This window comes from Palaemon carinicauda, chromosome 8 (assembly GCF_036898095.1).
Source record: "Palaemon carinicauda isolate YSFRI2023 chromosome 8, ASM3689809v2, whole genome shotgun sequence".
Taxonomy (NCBI): domain Eukaryota; kingdom Metazoa; phylum Arthropoda; class Malacostraca; order Decapoda; family Palaemonidae; genus Palaemon; species Palaemon carinicauda.
The window spans coordinates 64,183,142-64,204,435 of record NC_090732.1 but is presented as its reverse complement, the minus strand read 5'-3'; the positions used below and the strand labels follow the sequence as shown (position 1 = coordinate 64,204,435).

Sequence of the window (21,294 nt, the reverse complement as noted above, 5' to 3'; positions counted from 1 at the left end):
TATATTATTTGCTGTACAAGAATATGAGGGAACATCAGTATCTCCTGCTGCCAAAGATACCAATTCCTTTGATAAAACTTGGGCTGATGATAAAGTAACTTTCTGTTTTTCTTGTAGGCCTATATCTAAGGGAGGTGTGGAAATTTCAGTTTCTTGACGTTTTTCTGTTTGTGTGGATGAAGGATTTGCTGCATTTGTGAATTTTGTTTGTGATGTTGAGGGCCCCGGCCTTGAGAAGTAATTTCTGATATCCATTCTCTGTTGTAGATATAAGACTTATAAGCAAATCTGTAAACAGACAGACAGACAAACCAACAAATAGACAAAAAATGACATGACAAAAACAATATACCCTTTATACTTCGTACATTCGTTTATGGACTATTGGACTTAAGGCTTGGACAGTCTGACAGACATAAACAGAAAAACCAACAAAGAGACAAAAAATGACATGACAGATGACAAAAACAATATACCCTTGTCCCTTGAGGCTTGATACTTCGTTTATGGACTTTAGGCTTGGTCAGAGACACACAAGCTAACAAATAGACAGAAAATTGCATGAAAAAATATACCCTTGGTATGGCTTAATATATCGTTTATGGACATTAAATTGTCTAGTTAAAGGTTAATGCCATGAGCATGGTGGTTTGGGGAGGCGAGTAACCTTGAAGGGTCGTAGGACCTGCTGTTGCTTGACTTCTATTGTAAACTCGAATTAAAAATAAATAGATAAATAACTTAGGCTCCCTCTGCAGTTTGCCTACGGCCCTACGCACGTATTTAAAGCCATGTACGGTATTTATACCTCGACCTACATATTCATTACCAGGCATATAAATAGTACAACCTATCACAATACCACAGATTTTGTTAAATATAAATGAACTGATATAAAACCTTGTTTTTTTTACCTGAAACATATGGCGTAAGCTTGTACTATTGAAACTCAAAGATCAGCTGATCGAATTGTGAGCTATAGGCGGGAAAAATGTAAATAAACCATTTTAAAGAAAACGTTGATTATTGATAGAAAACGTTGATTATTGATATTTTTCTAGACCAACTAAAGTATTTTTGCACACGCACGGACATAATTTCTAGTTTCATCCCTTAGCTGAGTATTACATTGGTATAATCACCGTAGTGAATACTAAAAATGTGGGGGGGACAAATGATACTATGTCCCCCCCACTTTGAAAAGTGGGGGGAACTTGTCCCCCCCGTCCCCCACCTGTTGACGCCCATGTCAGGATGACATGGCTTGAGCCCAAAAAACGGATTTTGAGCGAAGCGAAAAATCTATTTTTGGGTGAGATAGCCATGTCGTCCTGGTGGACCCTCCCGTCTATTCTAGTTCAGCCTTTCAGGCCCCTCCCTGACCTACTGTATCGCGGAGATTGGTAGGACCTGAGCTTAGGATGAAGACGGACGTGACGTCATTTAGCAATGGCGCCCGTTTGTTTACGTCTCGAGTACCAAAAGTAGCCACGGATGAGAGTATCTTTGGAACGGCTCCTCAGTTACTCAGCCCATTCCCATAACGAAGTGTTAACTCTATATAGGGTACTTGCACCAGAAGTTAGAATTCAGTGACAACCTTTAGTTTAATTCTCTGGGAATATCCACTGTTGTTAAATATACCCTAGGAAGCTACTGAAGGAACCTTCCATCAGGATGACATGGCTATCTCACCCAAAAATAGATTTTTCGCTTCGCTCAAAATCTGTTTATTATTATTATTATTATTATTATTATTATTATTATTATTATTATTATTATTAGCTAAGCTACAACCCTAGTTGGAAAAGCAAGATGCTATAAGCCCAAGGACTTCAACAGGGAAAAATAGCCCAGTGAAGAAAGAAAATAAAGAAATAGATAAACTACATGAGAAAAAATTAACAATTGAAAATAAAATATTTTAAAAACAGTAACAACATCAAGACAGATATCTCATATATATGTCAGCCTGCTCAAAATAAAACATTTGCTGCAAGTTTGAACTTTTGAAGTTTAATCGATTCAACTACCCGATTAGGGATATCATTACGCAACTTGATCACAGCTGGAATAAAACGTCGAGCCTCATGACGGAGAAGGCCTGACTTGTGTATCATTTGCAAATAATTTGAACTTCGCTCCATGCCTTTGTAGTATTTTCGACAGACCAATAGTAGAGATATTAAATAAGATTGGGCCCAGTAGCCTACATATGAAGAGTTATAAGTTTCCAATTTGCACCCAGTAATGTCTGTCAACCAAGTAGTCTTTTCAGTATTCAAAAGATTATCTTCAATGCCGATGGGGTGTAGATCATTGAGTAGAAGGGTTGTAGCTTTTCTAATAATAATAATAATAATAATAATAATGATAATAATAATAATAATAATAATAATAATAATAATAATAATAATAATACCATAAGGCAGTGCATTAGGATGTCAAGACATTGGTAACCCTTTGTGAGTTTATGCCATCCTGGTGTCAATTTTGTATTTGCTACCTCTGTGAATTGCATAGTTAAATTAGTTTTAGCTCACGTTCACATAGCCTAATAGTCTTAACAAAGCAGTCAAAGGGAGATATCTTCAGCTGCTGTAAATATCATTAACAAATTATTAGAGACTACGTGGTGAGGCCTTTAAACCATACACATACAGGCCTAATGTTAATTAAATGTAATACGACGTTTCTAATGAAAAGCAGCTCTGACAGCAACATTAATTATTTAAAGATATTACAAATCTGATGAGTATCGTCCTTTGGTGGGTGTTTTCTGGCGTACTCAAAGAAACCTTGTTTACAATATAACAGCTGATCTTCGGTAGGAAGACTTATTTTGCAGAAAATTCTGAATCAATAAGATACTTACTTTTACTTTTACTTTTAGGGGTTTATTTCTCGCCCTCCACCAAACACTAAAGGTCTGTTCAGGCGGGCCTTGGTGTGTGAAAAAATAATTTCTTTCCAGTTAATATTTAGCTCTGTATCGTTATCAGTTATTTCGCTAGCATTTGTATTCAGGCTTAATAGTTTTCAGGTCACTATTATAACACTTTCTAAAAAGATAAGTCTTCAGGTTTTTCTTGAAAGCTGCCACATTATTGCTATTCTTGACATCGAGTGGAAGGTCGTTAAAGAGTCTCGGTGCAGCATAACTGAACGTTCTTCCTCCTATTGCATGATTCACACTAATTTCGAATAGTCTATGTGGGTCATCAGCATGTCTAACTCTTACAGCGGCGCTGGTAGCTTCAGGGTAGGGGACCAAGCAATCACGAAGATATTTAGGCTTATCACTTGTAAGTGCTTTGTGAGTCAACAAGCAAATTTTAAATTCAATCCTAGCCTTAACAGGTAACCAATGTAGATCGATCAATGCAGGAGTTATTCTCTCCCTTAGTTTAATGCCTTTTATCAGTCTAGCCACCCAGTTTTGCACATTTTGAAGCTTTCTTAGTAGTGTATTGGGCAATTTGTAGTACAGAGAATTGCAATAATCAAGCCTTGATATTACATGACTCTGTTAAATATTTTCTAATAAATGCTATGTTTCTCAGGTGATAGTTACACACTTTCACTGTGTTCACAATTTGGTCCCTCATTGACAAATTACAGTCTATCAGTACACCCAAATTTTTCACAACAGGCACAATCCCAACATCAGCATCACCAATTTTTATACATCGAATTAACTGGTAATTCTTCAAAGCCACCTTTGTGCCAAAGAACATACATTCTGTTTTATCATCATTTAATTTGAGCTTTTTCCGACAAAGAGGGAGAAATGAGTAGCAAATTTGGTAAAGAAGTCATCAGTTTGTTGTAAAATCGTACATATTTATTCAAAATCGTAACGCATAACACTGAAATAGTATATTGACAGTACGTCTGGCATTACCGAACAGGTGCTTCTAGTTGATTGGCTTAGATTGCCATGCCTATAGCATGACACGGGCTCTTGACAATGGACAGCACGTAGAAACCTCTGATTCCACTTTTCTATTTCTTTCTTAACATACATTTTATCGAATATGTTAGATTGGTGCAACATGTAATTAATAAGAAATAAAACTAAACTAGTTATTGTAATGGAAAAAAATAATTTGTGTAACATATGCTGTGCAATTTTGTTTGCTATTAATTTGGACCTTGGTAGGAACAAAGCTAAATTTATAATCATATTTATAATTTTTTTTTTTTTTTTTTTTTTTTTTTTTTTTTTTACATTCGTCGCACTTATTTTTAAACATGAAGCCATTTGTTCCAATATGGGTTTTTTTTCCCAGAGAAAACATCATTACAGTCGTGCTCAATTCTTCAGCTGCTGGATCGTCATGGATCTCCTGTGTTATGAAACCTTGTTTAAGTCTGGGATTTGGGAAATAATTCCAAGAAGCTCTCCATGCTACATCTAGATCCAATCCGTGGATTGGAGCGCCAAAAGCTGGTCAGAAAATTTTACTGTTACAGAGTGTTAATCACGACTTGATAACTGGATTGCTCTAGGCTACATTGGATATTGCTTGCCATTACCAATACAAGAAGGCAAGTCGCGTCCCCCCCCACCCCCGTGAAATAGAATGCGCCCGGGAGCAGGGTTGTCAGATGTACGATGGGTCTCTCGGCCAAATTCGTAGCATTTTTCCCGGCCAATTTCGGCGAGTTCATTCAACGAAATCGGCCTTACTATACGTATATGAAATTTAAGAAAAAGTATACTTATAATAAATATTTACTTGATAATAACTGGATATTGAGACTGGTATGAATTATGATAGTGGTAATCAAAGGTGGTTTATTTTCTTTAAATTTTATTGATAAACACATCTTACGTTCTAGGCTATAATAATAATTCATAATTTCGCAATACACATATATATATATATATATATATATATATATATATATATATATATATATATATATATATATATATATATATATCGTGCTAGGCGGTAGGCCTATATCTTTCCGTGCAAGGTGGTATATCTTCCCGTGCTAGGTAGTATATCTCATCGTTCTTGGCGGTTTATCTTATTACCGTGCTAGGCGGTATATCTTACCGTGCTAGGTGGTATATCATACCGTGCTAGGCGGTATATCTACTGTGCTAGACGGTATATCTTACAGTGCTACGCGGTATATCATACCGTGCTAGGCGGTGTATCTTACCGTGCTAGGCGGTATATCTTGCCGTGCTAGGCGGTATATTATACCGTGCTAGGTGGTATATCTACCATGCTAGGCGGTATATCATACTGGGCTAGGCAGTATATGTACCGTGCTAGGCGGTATATCTTGGCAATCCATGTCTGCCAACGGTTATGCTCGTATAAGCAGATGAGCAACTTGGTGGAGTAATGAGAGCTTTGGGCATAGAGGAGATGTCCCCCTAAATCTTGATGAAGTCAGTGGCAGAAGGGTGACATATTGGGTTTAAGTCGATAGACAAACTGTCTCTTTGGCTTTTACTCCTGATGCCTGGTGGTTAATCTTACTGGAATTAGTATGGAATTAGTATTGCAATCAGTTAGGTCTTCTTTTTTTGCTATTTTCACCAACAGTCCCAACTCCCATTCATCAGGTTTGGCTTTTCATGCCACATTCTACAAAATAATCTTGTAAGTAGTCTGGGAGTCACTTCATTTTCAGCCAGTATCATCTCGGCAGTTATTCTACCGTGGCTTTTCATCTCTTTAATTTTTAGAGGATAGCTTCGACTTTAAACCCACTGAATTCATTCATGGGCATATCAAGGTCTTTGTCAGCTTCAGGTATATCAATCAAATTATTCCCTTCATATCTCCAATTCATAACCTGATTAAAGTATTTCATCCTACGTTGTCTTTCTTCATCTTTTGTTGCTATAACAGAGCCATCTCTCTTTTTGATGGGTATATGCTTCTTCTTGTTTGCCCCAGTCGAGATTTTTTTAGTAGTTCTATGAGCAATTCTTACACTGCAAGGACATCGTTTTCCCCGTTGTGTTTTCTTCCCCTGGACACACTTCTGCAAATTGTAATCTTATTATTTGTGCCATGCAGTGGCTTTTTGTCTCATAATGCTGCGCTCTTTGAGAGTTTTGTTTTAATGTATATAATTGTATTTTTCCTAAGGCTAATGCCTTATTGTATGATAATCTATCTTATGCAAAAAGCACGATGAATTTGGCGATTGGAGCAGTTTCCCATCTGGGGCTACTTTTCCGTCCGCACTCTGTAACTTAGTGACCGTTGCAAGTCTAGTAAACCATCAGTCTCTCTCTATTTGTCTTGCTGTTCTCACAACTGGTGACCCCGGAGATGTTGGTAACACATAGCAGTTTTGGGTTGCCATTAATGGACTAATTGTGGCTGTGTTACCATCGTATATCTCCTTTTGCTATTAACATTTAACGACGTTTTTTGGCTTTATCCCACACTTCGGTTTTTTTTTTCGTGAGGCAGCAACGATGAGTATATCTGACATGACCAGCTCACGCCATTGGCCCGATGCATCAACTGACCATGACGAAACCATCCAGCTCGTTGTGCTCAGCAGCCACTTCGCTGCGCCAAAAAAAAGCTGCCACCATTCTGACAGCATAACACCACCTCTTGGTTCCTGAGGGCAGCCAAGCTAAACGACCCCTGCGCCAAAGCTGACATCGTCCTGATCTCCATCCCTGAGGAGGTGTTTGACAAGATCTCCCCATGGCTCGACACTCACTCCGGTCAGGTATCATACAACGACCTGCAAACCAAACTAATTAATATATACTCACTTTCCGTTTCAGCAAGGGCACAGAAGGTCCTCGATCTCAGCAATAGCGTGGGATGAACTGGTCGGACTTCTCATGCTGCCTGAGACCGATGACAATAGACGACGATGCGAGATAAGCTTATCTCACGAAATATTCTTGCGACGCCTTCGCAGGACGTGAGAGCCCAGCTGACCGATACCGACACCCTGCCAATGAATGACCTCCTGTCTAGGGCACAGAAGTTATTTGAAGCTTCAAAGGCCTCCCGCCTTGGCGCATCATCCTCCTTCAGCTGCTCAACCCTTGGCTCCTCGGTGGCGCCCTCTGTTGACGACGATGAAATTTTTGCCCTGACGAAGAAGAAACCTCCGCAGCCGATGCAGCAGAACCATAGACCTAACCCGACTTTGTACTTATACCACCAGCAGTTTGGTAGCAACGCAATGAAGTGCAGGGCCCCCTGCAAGTTTCCAAAAAAACTTTGACGCCAGCCACCGCCGACATCGACCGTGGCTGCAGTAGCTGATCGCAGCAAGATCGGATACTACATCCTCGATGCTGTATCCAACCGTAGGCTGTATGCAGTCAACGTTTCCTCCCATACCGGCCGAAAAACGTGCACCTAGCAGTGATCCTCCCTTGCTCATCGCCGCCAACGGATCTCCAATACGGTGTTATGGGACTAGGGTGCTGAAAATCACAATCATGGGCCGATTTTACTCTTGGCCCTTCGCCATCACTGACAATAGACACCCCCTCCTTGGCGCAAACTTCCTGGCTCACCATGGTCTACTCGACGACGTCGCCGGGAAACGCCTCATCGACACCGGGACATGCCGAACCCGCCCACTGAGAGCTGGTGCTGGTATCACACCCATCTCCACCGTCGTAGCGCAGCCTTACGCCGACCTTCTTCAGGAGTTCCCTGACGTCTTCAAGCCAGAACTTCGACAGTTGCCAAGGTCTCCCTCCATGCACGGGGTCAACCACCACATCAACACGACGGGACCTCCTACGCACGCCAAGTTCCGCCGCCTCCGGCCGCAGAAGCTGAGAGATGCTAAGCGTGCCTTCAAAGACATGGAACAGAAGGGCATATACAAGAAGGCGTCCAGTCCTTGGTCGTCTCCTCTCCACATGGTGAAGGAACTGGACGGGACTTGGAGGCCCTGCGGTCACTATCGGCGCCTTAACCTCATCACATCACCAGACCACTACCCTCTGCCAAACATGCAAGACCTCACCAGCACCCCACATGGGGCAAAAAATTTTACTAAAATGGACCTTAAATCATACTTTCAGATTCCTGTGTTCCCAGAGGACGTGCCTAAGAACGCCATCATAACGCCATTCGACTCCTGCACCTTCTTATATTCAACCTTCGGCCTACGCAACGATGGGGCCATGTTTCAGCAATTGATGGACAGCATCCTGGGGGACCTGCCGTTCTGTGTCTGTTACGTGGACGACATCTCAGTCTTCTCCAGGACGAAAGAGGAACACTGGAGACACGTCCGCGCTGTACTGAAATGCCTTCAGGAGAAAGGTTTGATCTTGCGCTTTGACAAGTGCACATTCGGCGCTGAGAGGGTGGACTTCCTTGGACATCAAATGTCCGCAGCGGGCGTGACGCTCACGTCGACCAAGGTAGACGCCATGAAAACCTTCCCAACCCCAACAACCATCCGGCACCTTCAGGAGTTTTTTGGGGATGGTAAACTACTACTGTCGCTTCACCCCCAACATCGCCCACATCCTGACTCTCCTGACTCCCCTCAACGAAATTCTGAAGGGAAAAGCAAAGAAGCTCGTCTGGGGTCCCCTGCAGCAACGCGCCTTTGACAGGACGAAGGCTGCCCTTGCTGAAGCCACCACCCTGGTTTACCACGACGACAGCGCCCCCCTGAAGTTGACTACCGACGCCAGCAACATCGTCTGCGGTGCCGTCCTCGAACAGATCGTCAACGGTTACCCGCAGCCCTTGGCCTTCTTCAGCAAGAAACTCAAACCTGCGGAAACCAGGTACAGCACATTCGACAGGGAGCTCCTCGCCGTCTACCTCGCCATCTGCCACCTCAAATACATGCTTGAAGGTACCCCTTTCGCCATCGCAACATACCACCAGCCCCTGATCCACGCTTTCACGAAGTCCTCAGATGCTTGGTCTTCTCACCAACAATGACACCTGGCAGCCATCGCAGAATTCGTCTGCACTGCCAGCTACATACCGGGGAAGAAGAACCCCGTCGCTGACGCCCTCTCCAGGATTGAGATCAACGCAGTCCACCTGGGGATCGAATATGTCAACCTCTCCGTAGAACAGCAGAGCGACCCAGAGGCCCAGGACTATCGTACGACAACATCAACGCTACAGATGAAGGACAATCCCCTCGGCCCGGCCGGGGAAACCATCCTCTGTGACACCAGCCCACGCCTATGGATTCCTGCTTCCTGTAGAAGGAGGATCTTCGACGTCATCCACGGATTATCACACTCCTCGGGTCGCACTACGGCCCATCTACTATCCGAGAAATTCATCTGGCCAAGGATCAAGAAAGACGCTTGTGAGTGGGCAAGAACTTTCATTAACTTCCTGACGAGTAAGGTCAACCGCCATACTGAGTCGGGAGTCGGCGATTTTTCCCAACTCAAGAGATGATTCGGACACATCCATGTGGACGTTGTGGTTCCTTTGCCGCCTTCAGGTTCTGCAAGATACCTCCTGACATCGTCGACCGCTCCAATAGATGGTTAGAAGCAATTCTGATGTCCAAAGCCACCACCCATGCCTGCGCCGAAGCTCTCCTGTCGAGTTGGCTCAGCCGCTTCGGTGCTCCCGATAATATCACGACGAACCGAGGTTCTGCCTTCTTGTCAGAGATCTGGCTCTCTCTGGCAAACCTGATGGGAACGACACTCCACAGCACCACGGCATACAACTCTGCAGCGAACGGCATGTTGGAGAGAACTCATCGCACTCTCAAGGCAGCCCTGATGGCGAGATGTACGGACAAACATTGGAGAGCGCAACTCCCATGGGTCCTCCCTGGTCTTCCCACCACTCCTTGGGCAGACGGTGAACCTTCCCTTCCGAAAAGGTCTACAGCGAGGCACTTACAGTTCCTGGCGAGTTCTTCCCTGCAACTACCGACGACACAAAGCTGAAGCACCTGAGAGAGATCGCTTGGAAATTCAGGCCATGCCTGAAAACATACAAGGACAGGACCAGACACTTTATGCCCGAGAACCTAGACGACTGCGACTACGTCTTTATCCGGGTTGATGGTCACCACCAGCCTTTGGCTAAACCTTATCGCAGCCCTTACAAGGTCATCAGAAGAACAGCCAAATCTTTTCTCTTGAATGTCCTCGGACAAGAAGAGAGGGTGACGATCGACTGATTAAAACCACTGTTCCTTGAAAGCAACAAGAAGATCACCGCGGGCCCTGGTAGACACAGGATTCCGCCTCAGAGCAAAGCATCCACCAAGTGGGAAGAAACCACGCAATGACAGAAGAAAACAATTCCTCCGACGGAGAGCAACCTTCCCCTCCGTTCAAGCACCAGAGGGGAACTACGTCGCCCTCTACGATACAGGGATTAATCGCATCAACCATGTCCGATGCCCGCTGTCTGGCGGGGGGGGGGGGGGAGTACTTATAAGGACATCGTTTTCCCCATAGTGTTTCCTTCCCTTGGACACATTTCTGCAAATTGTAATTTTATTATTTGTGCCACGCAGTAGCATTTTGTCTCATGACGTTGCGCTCTTTGACAGCTTTGTTTTAATGTATATCTTGTATATATCCTTAGGCTACTGCCTTATTGTTTGATAATTTGTCTTTTGTAAAAAGCATAATGATTTTGGCGGTTCGAGCAGTTCCCTTCCGGGGCTACTTTTCCATCCGCACTCTGTAACTAAGCGACCGTAGCAAGTTTATTAAACCATCAGTCTCTCTCTATTCGTCTTGCTGTCCTCACAACACCATAGCCACTTCCTGAATTCATAGCTTTGTCAGCCTCATCTGCTTTATTATCTTAATATTCTCTCTAGTCATTCTTGTCTTTTCTTTTGACCTCACTGTCAATACTGGAATACTTAGTATGCTCTACCTTTTAATTTTCATTACTTCCTCGCAAACTTTTAACAATCAATTTCTGTCTTTGTCTCCTTTTTATAGTATCCCAAGTATCTAGGGCTTTCTCCTTGTAACTGCGTGTCCCAAGGCTTCACTACCAACTGAGAGATATATGTTCTTAACCCTTTTTCCCCCAAGCTATTTGGAACTTTCCAACCCTTAACCCCCAGGCATGATTTTTTAAGCACATTTTGCAATATACTTTTTTAAATTACTCTAACAGCCTCAGTTTTCGTCATAGAGAGGTCAGGTTGGTCACATTCCTTTGGAAAATGCCTGAAGTTTCTCATAAAGTTATCAAAAATATGCAAAAAAAAAAAAAAAAATGTAAATAGCAGTTTTTTTGCATTGGGGTAAAGGGATGAGTTTTGTGAAACGTACCAGTACGTCCATTAGGGGTAAAAGGGTTAATATCACCCCATTCTTCATTAATTGTTTGTTCTTCATCTCTTAAAGATTCGAAGACTGCAAATCGATTCCTACATTCAATTGCAAATGTTTTTCTGTGCTCCTCTTCTAAAAGCTTAGTTGTATCAACCCTAGGTATTTTATCCATCTTTCTGTTGGGTGCTTTCAGTTTTAATTTCAGTGTGGCAATGAGGAGCTAGCGATCACTACCAATATCTGCACTTCTATAGCTTCTTACATTTCTCAGAGTCTTCCTTCTCTCTTTATTAATGGCAATGTGATCTATCTGATTTTTGTAATTGCCACATGGTGAAGTCCATGTATACTTGTGTTGAAAAAGAGTACCTCAAATGACAAGATTGTCTGCTGAACAGAAACTTATGACATGGGCTCCGTTTTCATTTGCAACTTCGCCAAGACCCTCAACACATATCACATTCTCTATCTGTTGATTATTTTTGCCAACTTTAGCATTGAAGTTGCCAATCACAATTTTCATATCTCTCTCAGGGATCTCATCTATTACCCTTTGCAGTTCTTCATAGTATTCGTCTTTCCTTTCTTCAAGGGAATCATTTGTTGGGACATAGCAAACTATAATGCTCATATTGCACTGCTTTGATTTGAACTTTGCTAGTAACAATCTATTATTTACAGCTCTTCACTCGGTTAATGCCTTTTCTGCTCTTGGTGTTATCATCATTCATATCCCTCCTCTTCCAACTCCATCTGATCTTCATGAGTAGATATATATATTGCTTTGGTCTAAAGTTTCCTTAACAATCCCCTTCCGACAAGTTTCACTTAGGGCTAAGATATCCAAACTATATTTCATAAATTCACTCTCCACTTGCAGTAACTTCCCAATCCGATTCATGGTTCTAACATTCCAATTACCTATTTTCAATTTTTCTTTAGTATTTATAAACCGGGAGATTCTTAGCACCCCACTATGCCCGGGATGGGGGCCATTCTTTTATCTTCTCTTTCCATGACTGACTAAATCCTTAGAGGATTCATTGGCTATATACATCAGAGGATAGCCAGCTCCTTGTGATGTGCAGTGCCTATCTAACTAAGGCAAGTGACCCCTGCCATTCCATACTAATTCTAGAGTGATCAACTGCCAGGCATCAGGAGTAAGAGCCAAAGAGACAATCTGTCACCTGGCTGCCAGTGACTTTATCGAGATTTAGGGGGGCATTTCCTCCAAACCCAAATCTCTCATTACTCCACCAAGCTGCTCATCTGCTTATACGAATATAACCGTTGGCAAACATGGATTACTATGATAGCACAGTAATATATATATATATATATATATATATATATATATATATATATATATATATATATATATATAAATATGTATGTATATATATATATATATATATATATATATATATATATATATATATATATATATATATATATACATAGATATATATATATATATATATATATATATATATATATATATATATATATATATATGTATATATATATATATATATATATATATATATATATATATATATATATATATATATATATATGTATATATATGTATATATATATATATATATATATATCTATCTATCTATCTATCTATCTATCTATCTATCTATCTATCTATCTATCTATCTATCTATCTATCTATATATATATATATATATATATATATATATATATATATATATATATATATATATATATATATATATATATATATATATACACAATGGGAATAACCTACAAAATACAAATGAAATATATGGTTAATTCTGTAAGCAATAAGTTAGTCAAAAACAGTAAAACAGTATATAACGGGGATAACCTACAATGGGCAAATAATAGAATTTTTTCGCGTTACGAAGTAATAGCGAAAAATAATTGTCCTAACGACATGTAAGCAGATCTTAAGTGTATTGTTACTTAAGTTCAGTTGTTATGTAGGCAGTGGCCAATGAGAATTTAGTGTTGGGTGAAACGTATTCAATGTCTGAAGAGGTATTTAGTAAGTGGTCACTTTCTAGCGCACGCTAGCCCGAGCAAGTCGAATTTATTAGCCAGGACGCCAGGCAGGGTCAAATACAGCTTCAGATGTGAATAGTGTTTTCACGCTAGCAATCAGAATGCTGAAACCGTTTCAAGAAGTGATGGACAATCTATTATCCGATTTCCAGCAGAATATTCAACAAGTATCCGCACCTCGTTAAAGTATGATGGAAAACCATTTGAATGAGCATCGCGTTATTTTGAGGAAACTGATACGAAAATGTTAGCATTAGATGCGATTGTTTATCAACTTGGAGGACAAGGAACATCTAAAACTGCTGCAGAAACGAGTTAGTACGCAAAGAGCAGCATCGTCGAAAGTGTCAAGCTAGTTGAATATCGAGGGAAAGTGTGGATTCATATCAACTTTGATGGAAGAGGTCTAGAGCTCAATAAAGGCCGAGAGTTGACATTGGACCCGGGAATGTACCAAGAAAGACGTCGATAAGTGAAAATATAGCTGTTTTTATTTTGTATACTTAGCAGTTGGTACAAGGAAATTTGAACATTGTGTTTATTTTATTTTATTTTATTGTTTTTAATTGCCTGTTGGTTGTTATTCACAATACATTGAACAGAATTAGATTGGGATAGTCATTGACGTCTAAAAGGTCGATTATAAAATTCCATTTCAAAACCGTTACTGTGGTTGTTGGATTGGGTAACAATAGGTCAGAAAGGGACGAATCAGAGTTTATTAAAAGAGAATGGGTGACTGGTATCAGAAAAACTAAGAAATAATTCCTTTGACGGTGACCAAGAATGGAAATGGTAAGCAAAGGCTGGTTTTTTATTACAAACTTTTTAAGGATTTAATCAGTCTACAGTCTGCTTATCGCATAGAAATCTATTAAAACGTTGCCAATATCTTTCTCATTGGGGAAAAATTTAAAAAGTTTTTATAATGGATTATCTTTAGATATTTTTGAAAGCGGCGGTACATCTTTACTAAAGTTCTTAAGTCTGTTAGATATTGGAGATCTAAGGAAGTGAAGATTGAAGTATTTTTAGATGACGGCATAGCTGCGGATGGTTGTTTTGAAGGGGCACTGGATGCTAGCTATTTACTTTAAAAGCTTCAAGATTTGGATTTATTTACAAGAAAGTATAATTGGTTTTCAGACTCTAAATTTTATTTGGAAAGGTTTACAGAGGACGAATACTGAAGGAAAATTTTGTAACTACAGTATTAGGATAAACTATGTCGTTAAAGATCTTGTTTAGATGCCAAACCTTCTGAATTAACAAAAACGTTATTTTAACGAATATCTTTTGGACAGAATTGTCTGTAACATAATTTCCACGAAATTTGTCGTGAGAGGTATTGTTAAAATGTAAACGATAAAGTATTTCTGTATTTTTACATATTGAGCAAAGCTAGTTGAGAACTTAATGAAGAAATATCAGATGCTCTGGTTGAGATCACGTTTTGACGCAGAAATTCATTCTTTTTATTTTGGTCGTTATTTTAACTATATACTTGCATCAGACTTATTTAACCTATTACTTCATTGTGACGCCTAAGATGTAGGCAGTTTATCACTATATTGTGACGCCTAAGATGTAGGCAGTTTATCACTATATTGTGACGCCTAAGATGTAGGCAGTTTATCACTATATTGTGACGCCTAAGATGTAGGCAGTTTATCACTATATTGTGACGCCTAAGGTGTAGGCAGTTTATCACTATATTGTGACGCCTAAGGTGTAGGCAGTTTATCACTATATTGTGACGCCTAAGGTGTAGGCAGTTTATCACTATATTGTGACGCCTAAGATGTAGGCAGTTTATCACTATATTGTGACGCCTCAGATGTACTGTAGCAGCTTAGCACTATATTGTGATGCCTCAGATGTAGGCAGTTTAGCACTATTGTGACGCCTCAGATGTAGGCAGTTTATCACTCTATTGTGACGCCTCAGATGTAGGCAGTTTATCACTCTATTGTGACGCCTAAGATGTAGGCAGTTAATTACTATATTGTGACGCATCAGATGTAGGCAATTTATCACATTGCGAAGCCTCGGATGTAGGCAATCTTATAGATATATTGCAACGCCTCATAGGAAATTTACCGCTATATTGTGACTCCTCAGATTTAATAGTTATATTGTGACGCCTCTGGTGTTGGGAAATTTAAATGTTGTGACACCTCAGTAGTAGGTTTGGAGTAATTCTGAAGTTTTTAGCTATGAATACAGCGCATTTTTTTATCATGAAAAGTGGTTGGAAGCTGCACAGCAAATGAATCTTTAAAATTAAACATGAAGGAGCAGGAGGCAGTCGACAGAATTATGTAAAGTACTTTGGCAATGATTGAACGTTGTTCCAGATAAAAAAAAAAAAAAAAAAAATCGATTTTAATGCAAGTAGGTAGCAAAAAGCAAGATTTGGAAATCATAGAAAACCAAAGAATTTAAACTTGTACTGAATACACTGTTCAGGTCATCAATGTATGTAAGCCCAGAAAGAGTACAAAAGAGCGGATTTTTTGAAGTGTTGTCAACTAACATGGATGAATGGTCAATTCTTGCTTACATTTTTCAGAGTTATGGACTTGTGAGAGTTATTCATTCTTTAGACTGTTTTGCTACTTTTAAAAATATGTTGAGGTTTTTAATCTCTAATATTGGTGTCCCGGTACAGAGGGAATTGATGCTTTAACTTGAGGTTTGGTGCTTTATACCAAAGGTTATTAATAAAATGAGAGGTAAAAATTCTTAAGTAGAATATTCCAGAGTGAAAGTCCTCTCCATCTTGACTGTTGATATTAACGAGGGAAGCTTTATTGTTAAACTTTGAGTGTTTACGTAACAAAAGGTTATTACACACGGCAAAGAGGGAAATTTTTCGCTGAAATTTAACTTTGATATAGAAGGTAAAGGTTTTTGAGCAGAGTTTCTGGCATTCAAGAATGATCATTCTATGGTCAAAAGAAGCCAGGGTGGCGGCAGCCGGTAGCGGCGGCCGCCGGCAAGGAGCGGCGGTTCCGGCAGCCGGAGGCAGTCGGAGGGTGACAGGGGTAAGGATAAAGGAGCATAGCCGGGGCCGGGGGCCGGCTGCTAGTGCCGGCACTCCGGGAGGGGTCGGCAGTGTGCCGAGGCTATGAGGGAATGGAGAGGCCACGGCGGTAAGCCGGCGGCCGGCGGCGATCCCCCGGCACTCGGGGGAAGGCGGCAAGGATAAGGAAGTCACCCGTAGCGGCGGTGATGCCGGGGTAGAGGCGGCAAGGGACAAGCACCAAAGATGGAGGTGGGATGGCAAGGCTGTACTAGCCTAGTCAAGACACCTCTGGAAAAGGTACCACCATGATAGAGGTGAATCTATCATCCTAAGCAGGGGCCGCAATGGCCGGGGGCTAAGGCAGTCCAAGAGAGGACAGGGTGTACCCAAAGAAGGGGTGGAGACTCTTCATGTCGACCAAATGATAACTGACTCCATAGCACTATGGAGGGTCTATGTATCAGAGCGGACAACACTGGGAGCACCACGGGGTCCAGCACTCCAGCCTAGGGTGGAGTGTAGGACAGGGGACATATGAAGCCTAACCTACTGGTAGGTTAGGCTAGGCAAGAGATAGGTTGGGGGGGGGAAAGGGTCTTCTTATAAGAAAGGATGGGTTATGCACCAGAGCGGCCACCTAGGAAGGGAGATGCTCACCCTAACCTATAGTAGGTGGACCAACTGAAAAACGGTGCACGCGTATATTTCAGCAAGGTACATAAACCAGCCCTCCCAACCTAACCTGGATTAGGGTTGTTAGACCCTAATCAAGGAAGGGAGAAGACGTATCGCAAGGAAAAGGTCAAGGACCGATTCAGCTTAAAGGAGGTGATCCTACCTTTAAGGTCCGCAACACTAAGGGAGGGGTCATTCCCTTAGGTGGGGAGGCGATACAGTACTCTGAGGAGTCTTGTCCTATCACATGTAATAGGGTACAAGATTACCAGAGGGAAGCCCTAGGGCTAGGGATGAAGAGAGCATATAGGGGTCCTATCATAAGGTTAGGTTAGCAAGGCACTCAAGATAACCTACCCCCTATATGGTCCCTGAAGGCGAAAAACACTTGCATCACTGTCAATGGTATTGTAAAATAATGCCAGAATCTTCATAACTAACACTAGGATCACTGAAATATCATGCATTAACACTGGTATAGGCTCACTGGCCTAGGGGCTAATCAAAGCCTACTGGTATGGGGTCAGCGAAGACCCAAACTAATGCGTCAAAAACACGATATAAAGTTCCTAGCTATGAAGACTAAATAACTAATAGCACTGATTAGTGATTTATATACCGGTAAGGCTGTTGCGGCTAACTAAATAAGGTATGCAAGCAACAGCAGCGTCATAAAATGGCGCTGACCGGTTTGGCAAAGCTCTGCCACAAATATGCAAATATCTCGAAAAGTAAGATTTACTTTAAGGTCAGAGCTTATTTAAACAATACTTAAACCTTTGTACTCAACTTTCCAGAAGAAAATGAAGCTGAAGGTTGAGACATGGCAAGGATGCAAGCAGATAAAGTCGCACAAAGGGAAAAACACGTCCATTGAAGCGAGCTACTAGAAAAGGAATGAGGATGGACGTGACGTCATCAAAAGCAATGGCGTCCGTCTGTTTACATCGCGAGTACCGATATCGCCACATCTAGATTGGCTGCGGCTCAGCTCCCAGCCACTCCCTGTCCGCCATATTGAAGAGTTAACTCTGAATGGGTGCAGATAGCTATGTGGCACGTCTATACATGCGTGTCCCCTGTTGATACACGATGTCTTAAGGGGAAACCCTTAAGATACTCGCTCCAGAAGTTAGAATTCTGTGATAACCTGTGGTTTAATTCTCTGGGAAAATCCTAGTAGTGATTACCCAAGGAAGCTACCAAAAAGGAACCTTCCATCAGGACGCCATGGCTATCTCACCCAAAAATAGATTTTTCGCTTCGCTCAAAATCCGTTTTGAAATTATAAGTATATATGTACAATGTTTTATTTTCGGAATCTGCTTTCCAGGATCGTGAATGCAATGAAATGCCAGCAGTTGTCTTTAACGGTGGCATCTAATTTGGACAGGAAATTGGGGGACCTCAGTTGTCATGAACATCTTCTATCATCGATGAATGACAGCACCGACAAGGCCTACCAACTTGTCTTTCAACAAAGAGAAGCTTACAATAATGGTCACGAGCAAAGCGAAATGCCATTGTATGTTGCTTTATTTATGACGCTTTTATTAGATTCCGGCGCTTTAGTAATCTCCAGTGATCAAGCTATTTATGCCATAACGTGCATGCATGAAATGAGGGGTTACATAGATCCAACGGAAAATTCACTTGTTAAATCTTTGCAAGCACCTGTGAAACATTAAGCTGGTAGATCGGTGCATACAAAGGATCTTTTTGATAATATGGTGTTGCAGAATCCGTGCGGATTATATTTTCCTATATTGAAAAACTTCTTTATTATTTTGATAGATCATTAAAGTTTTCTTATCTGAGATTTGGGGAATTAAGTTTATTGTAATTTGAAGATTTCTTAGTTGAACAGAAAAAAAAAAATGAAAAATCACCAATACTGTGAAGTTTTTGCTATCGGAAGTTGTCACAAATGCTTTTCCATATTTGATGTATTTTGCTTGATACAGAGGAAGCTGGAATGATTTTGTCCTTTGATCGATTTATCTTTAAGAAGTTTTTTTAAAAGCTCCTGTAATGTAACCAAACATAATTTTTTGTTAAAACTGTGGCTACAAGTTCTAACATCGCAAACGATAACGTCAATGATAGGTGTCTTCATAGACATGAGTGTTGGTAGTCTGTTTCAAGTAAACATGTTTGTCAAAGGCTTCAAAAAGAGGTTAAATGTGTAAATCATTCAATCGGAACATTTATTTCTTTCTCTCCATTTTTTTCCTTCTCTCCCTTTCTTTGGTATTATCTAGGGTCGACCGGCACGGTGCGCTATAATGCAATTTAATGTTTTATTATGTTTATACCTGTAGAGAATGTGGAGTGAAGTGAGGACTAGAATTTTTTCGCGTTACGAAGTATAGCGAAAAATAATTGTCCTAACGACATGTAAGCAGATCTTAAGTGTATTGTTACTTAAGTTCAGTTATTATGTAGGCAGTGGCCAATGAGAATTTAGTGTTGGGTGAAACGTATTCAATGTTTGAAGAGGTATTTAGTAAGTGGTCACTTTCTAGCGCACGCTAGCCCGAGCAAGTCGAATTTATTATTAATATTATTATCATTATTATTTATTAGTAGTACAAGAGTGAGGTTCCACCACTCAAATTTGAGTTACTCTGCATTATTGCCGTGGATACACAGGTTTCCATAGTTTTTTCAAAACTTGAGATTTTGTTTTTTATCTATGGTTTTTCCTGGGCGGCAGAGGAGGCTTATATGTTAATTTGAAAGTTTGTTCATTTTGTTTTAAATATGCACTGCTATATCTGAACAGAAGTTTGTAGAAGTTATTAGAATGTGATGTTATATCTAAATTGTTTTTTAAAAAAGTATGAATCATTAGAAAAATAAACCTGGCGTCGACCGGCACGGTGCGCTATAATGAGGGTCGACCGGCACGGTGCGCTATAATGCAATTTAATGTTTTATTATGTTTATACCTGTAGAGAATGTGGAGTGAAGTGAGGACAGCACACGGTTATTCTGTAAGCAAGTAGTTAGCAAAAACAGTAAAGATGAAATATAGCATATGCAAATAGAACCTTATAGGTACAAAAAGAAATGCACGCACGCTCAAATGTTTATAGCCCTATGCTGTATGTACGATAAATTTATGTATATTGTATTATAAGACGTGAAAATGGATTATTTTTTTCTTATATGATGCAAAAAATAAAACTATCTTTATGTATGTTAATGTAAAAATGAAATATTTGTAACTCGAAAATATCCTTGTGTTCTGGAACGAAAGTTTTATGCTGGGATCACACATTCACCTATCTTGCTCCCGTTTAATCCCAGAAGCTGAAATTGCCATTTTTTTTTGCTCTGTCGGGGAGAGTATAGGCTGTAGTAGTAGACGTACGTCTGACGGGAACCAGTGCGATGACAATCTTTTGTATGTACGTTTAACGAACGCATGTTACCGTTAGCAGCCGGTTTGAAGTGTGAGTAGGTATGTCACTGGGCGGTCTAATGCTGGGGCCAACCCATCATACCTGAGGAGTTATGGTATGGTTACACTGTGTTGGTAATGAGGTGGTAAGTTTGAGGAGGGAAAGCATTGTTTACATGCAGCCCAAGCTAAGCCTCTCTCCTGCTCGTCTCTCACCTACTGCTCACTTTAGATTATTAGGTAGTTTTAGTAAACTATGCACAACTATTATTAAGGTATCAGGAATCATGTTAAGTCTGTCAATGTTTATCCAGCCCTCTAAATTTATTATGTATGAGTGGAAGGTGTATATCATGTGGGTACAGTTATCCATATGCAGTATATATTTTAGGGCTGATACTGCCCATGTTTTATGTCATCTTTTTGAGCTTAGGCCATGTCGTCCTGATGGAAGTTCCTTCAATAGTAGCTTTCTAGGTATATTTGACTACAGTGATATATCCCAGAGAATTTACCAAAGGTATCCAGAATTCTAACTCCTGGAGCGAATATCCCTTAAAATTTAATAAGGGATATCGCGTAATATCAGAGGACGTATTCTTGACACGTCTCATAGCTATCTACACCCCTAATAGCGCTTTCGCTTCAAGGGGAAAAGTGGCAAGAATATAGGAGAGTCGTTAAAAAGGCGACGCTTCTACCGTACTGTAAATAGTGTGCCAAATCGCCACCGCGCGGCGCCACCAAGCCATTCTTTCTGCCGTAGCTTTGTTGACCGGTGGTATCCCGTGTTATCTCTTGCTATTTTGGAGTTTATTTGTCGCTATAATGTCTTCACCAGCCTCATCTGTTTCT

At 40.6% G+C, this 21,294-nt stretch overlaps 1 protein-coding gene across 1 annotated transcript; it reads left to right on the top strand.

The window, feature by feature from the left end:
- The first annotated feature begins 9,403 nt into the window (after nucleotides 1-9,403).
- On the top strand, nucleotides 9,404-10,149 carry LOC137645262 (uncharacterized). Its single transcript, XM_068378083.1, has 2 exons — nucleotides 9,404-9,745; nucleotides 9,847-10,149. The coding sequence occupies exons 1-2, from the start codon at nucleotides 9,404-9,406 to the stop codon at nucleotides 10,147-10,149; spliced, it is 645 nt and encodes a 214-aa protein (XP_068234184.1).
- The last annotated feature ends 11,145 nt before the right edge of the window (nucleotides 10,150-21,294 follow it).

Coding starts and splice junctions, on each gene's coding strand:
- LOC137645262 (XM_068378083.1), top strand. CDS start 9,404: ATGATTCGGACACATCCATGTGGACGTTGTGGTTCCTTTGCCGCCTTC. Junction 9,746..9,846: donor CTCTCAAGGCAGCCCTGATG/GCGAGATGTACG, acceptor CCTTCCGAAAAG/GTCTACAGCGAGGCACTTAC.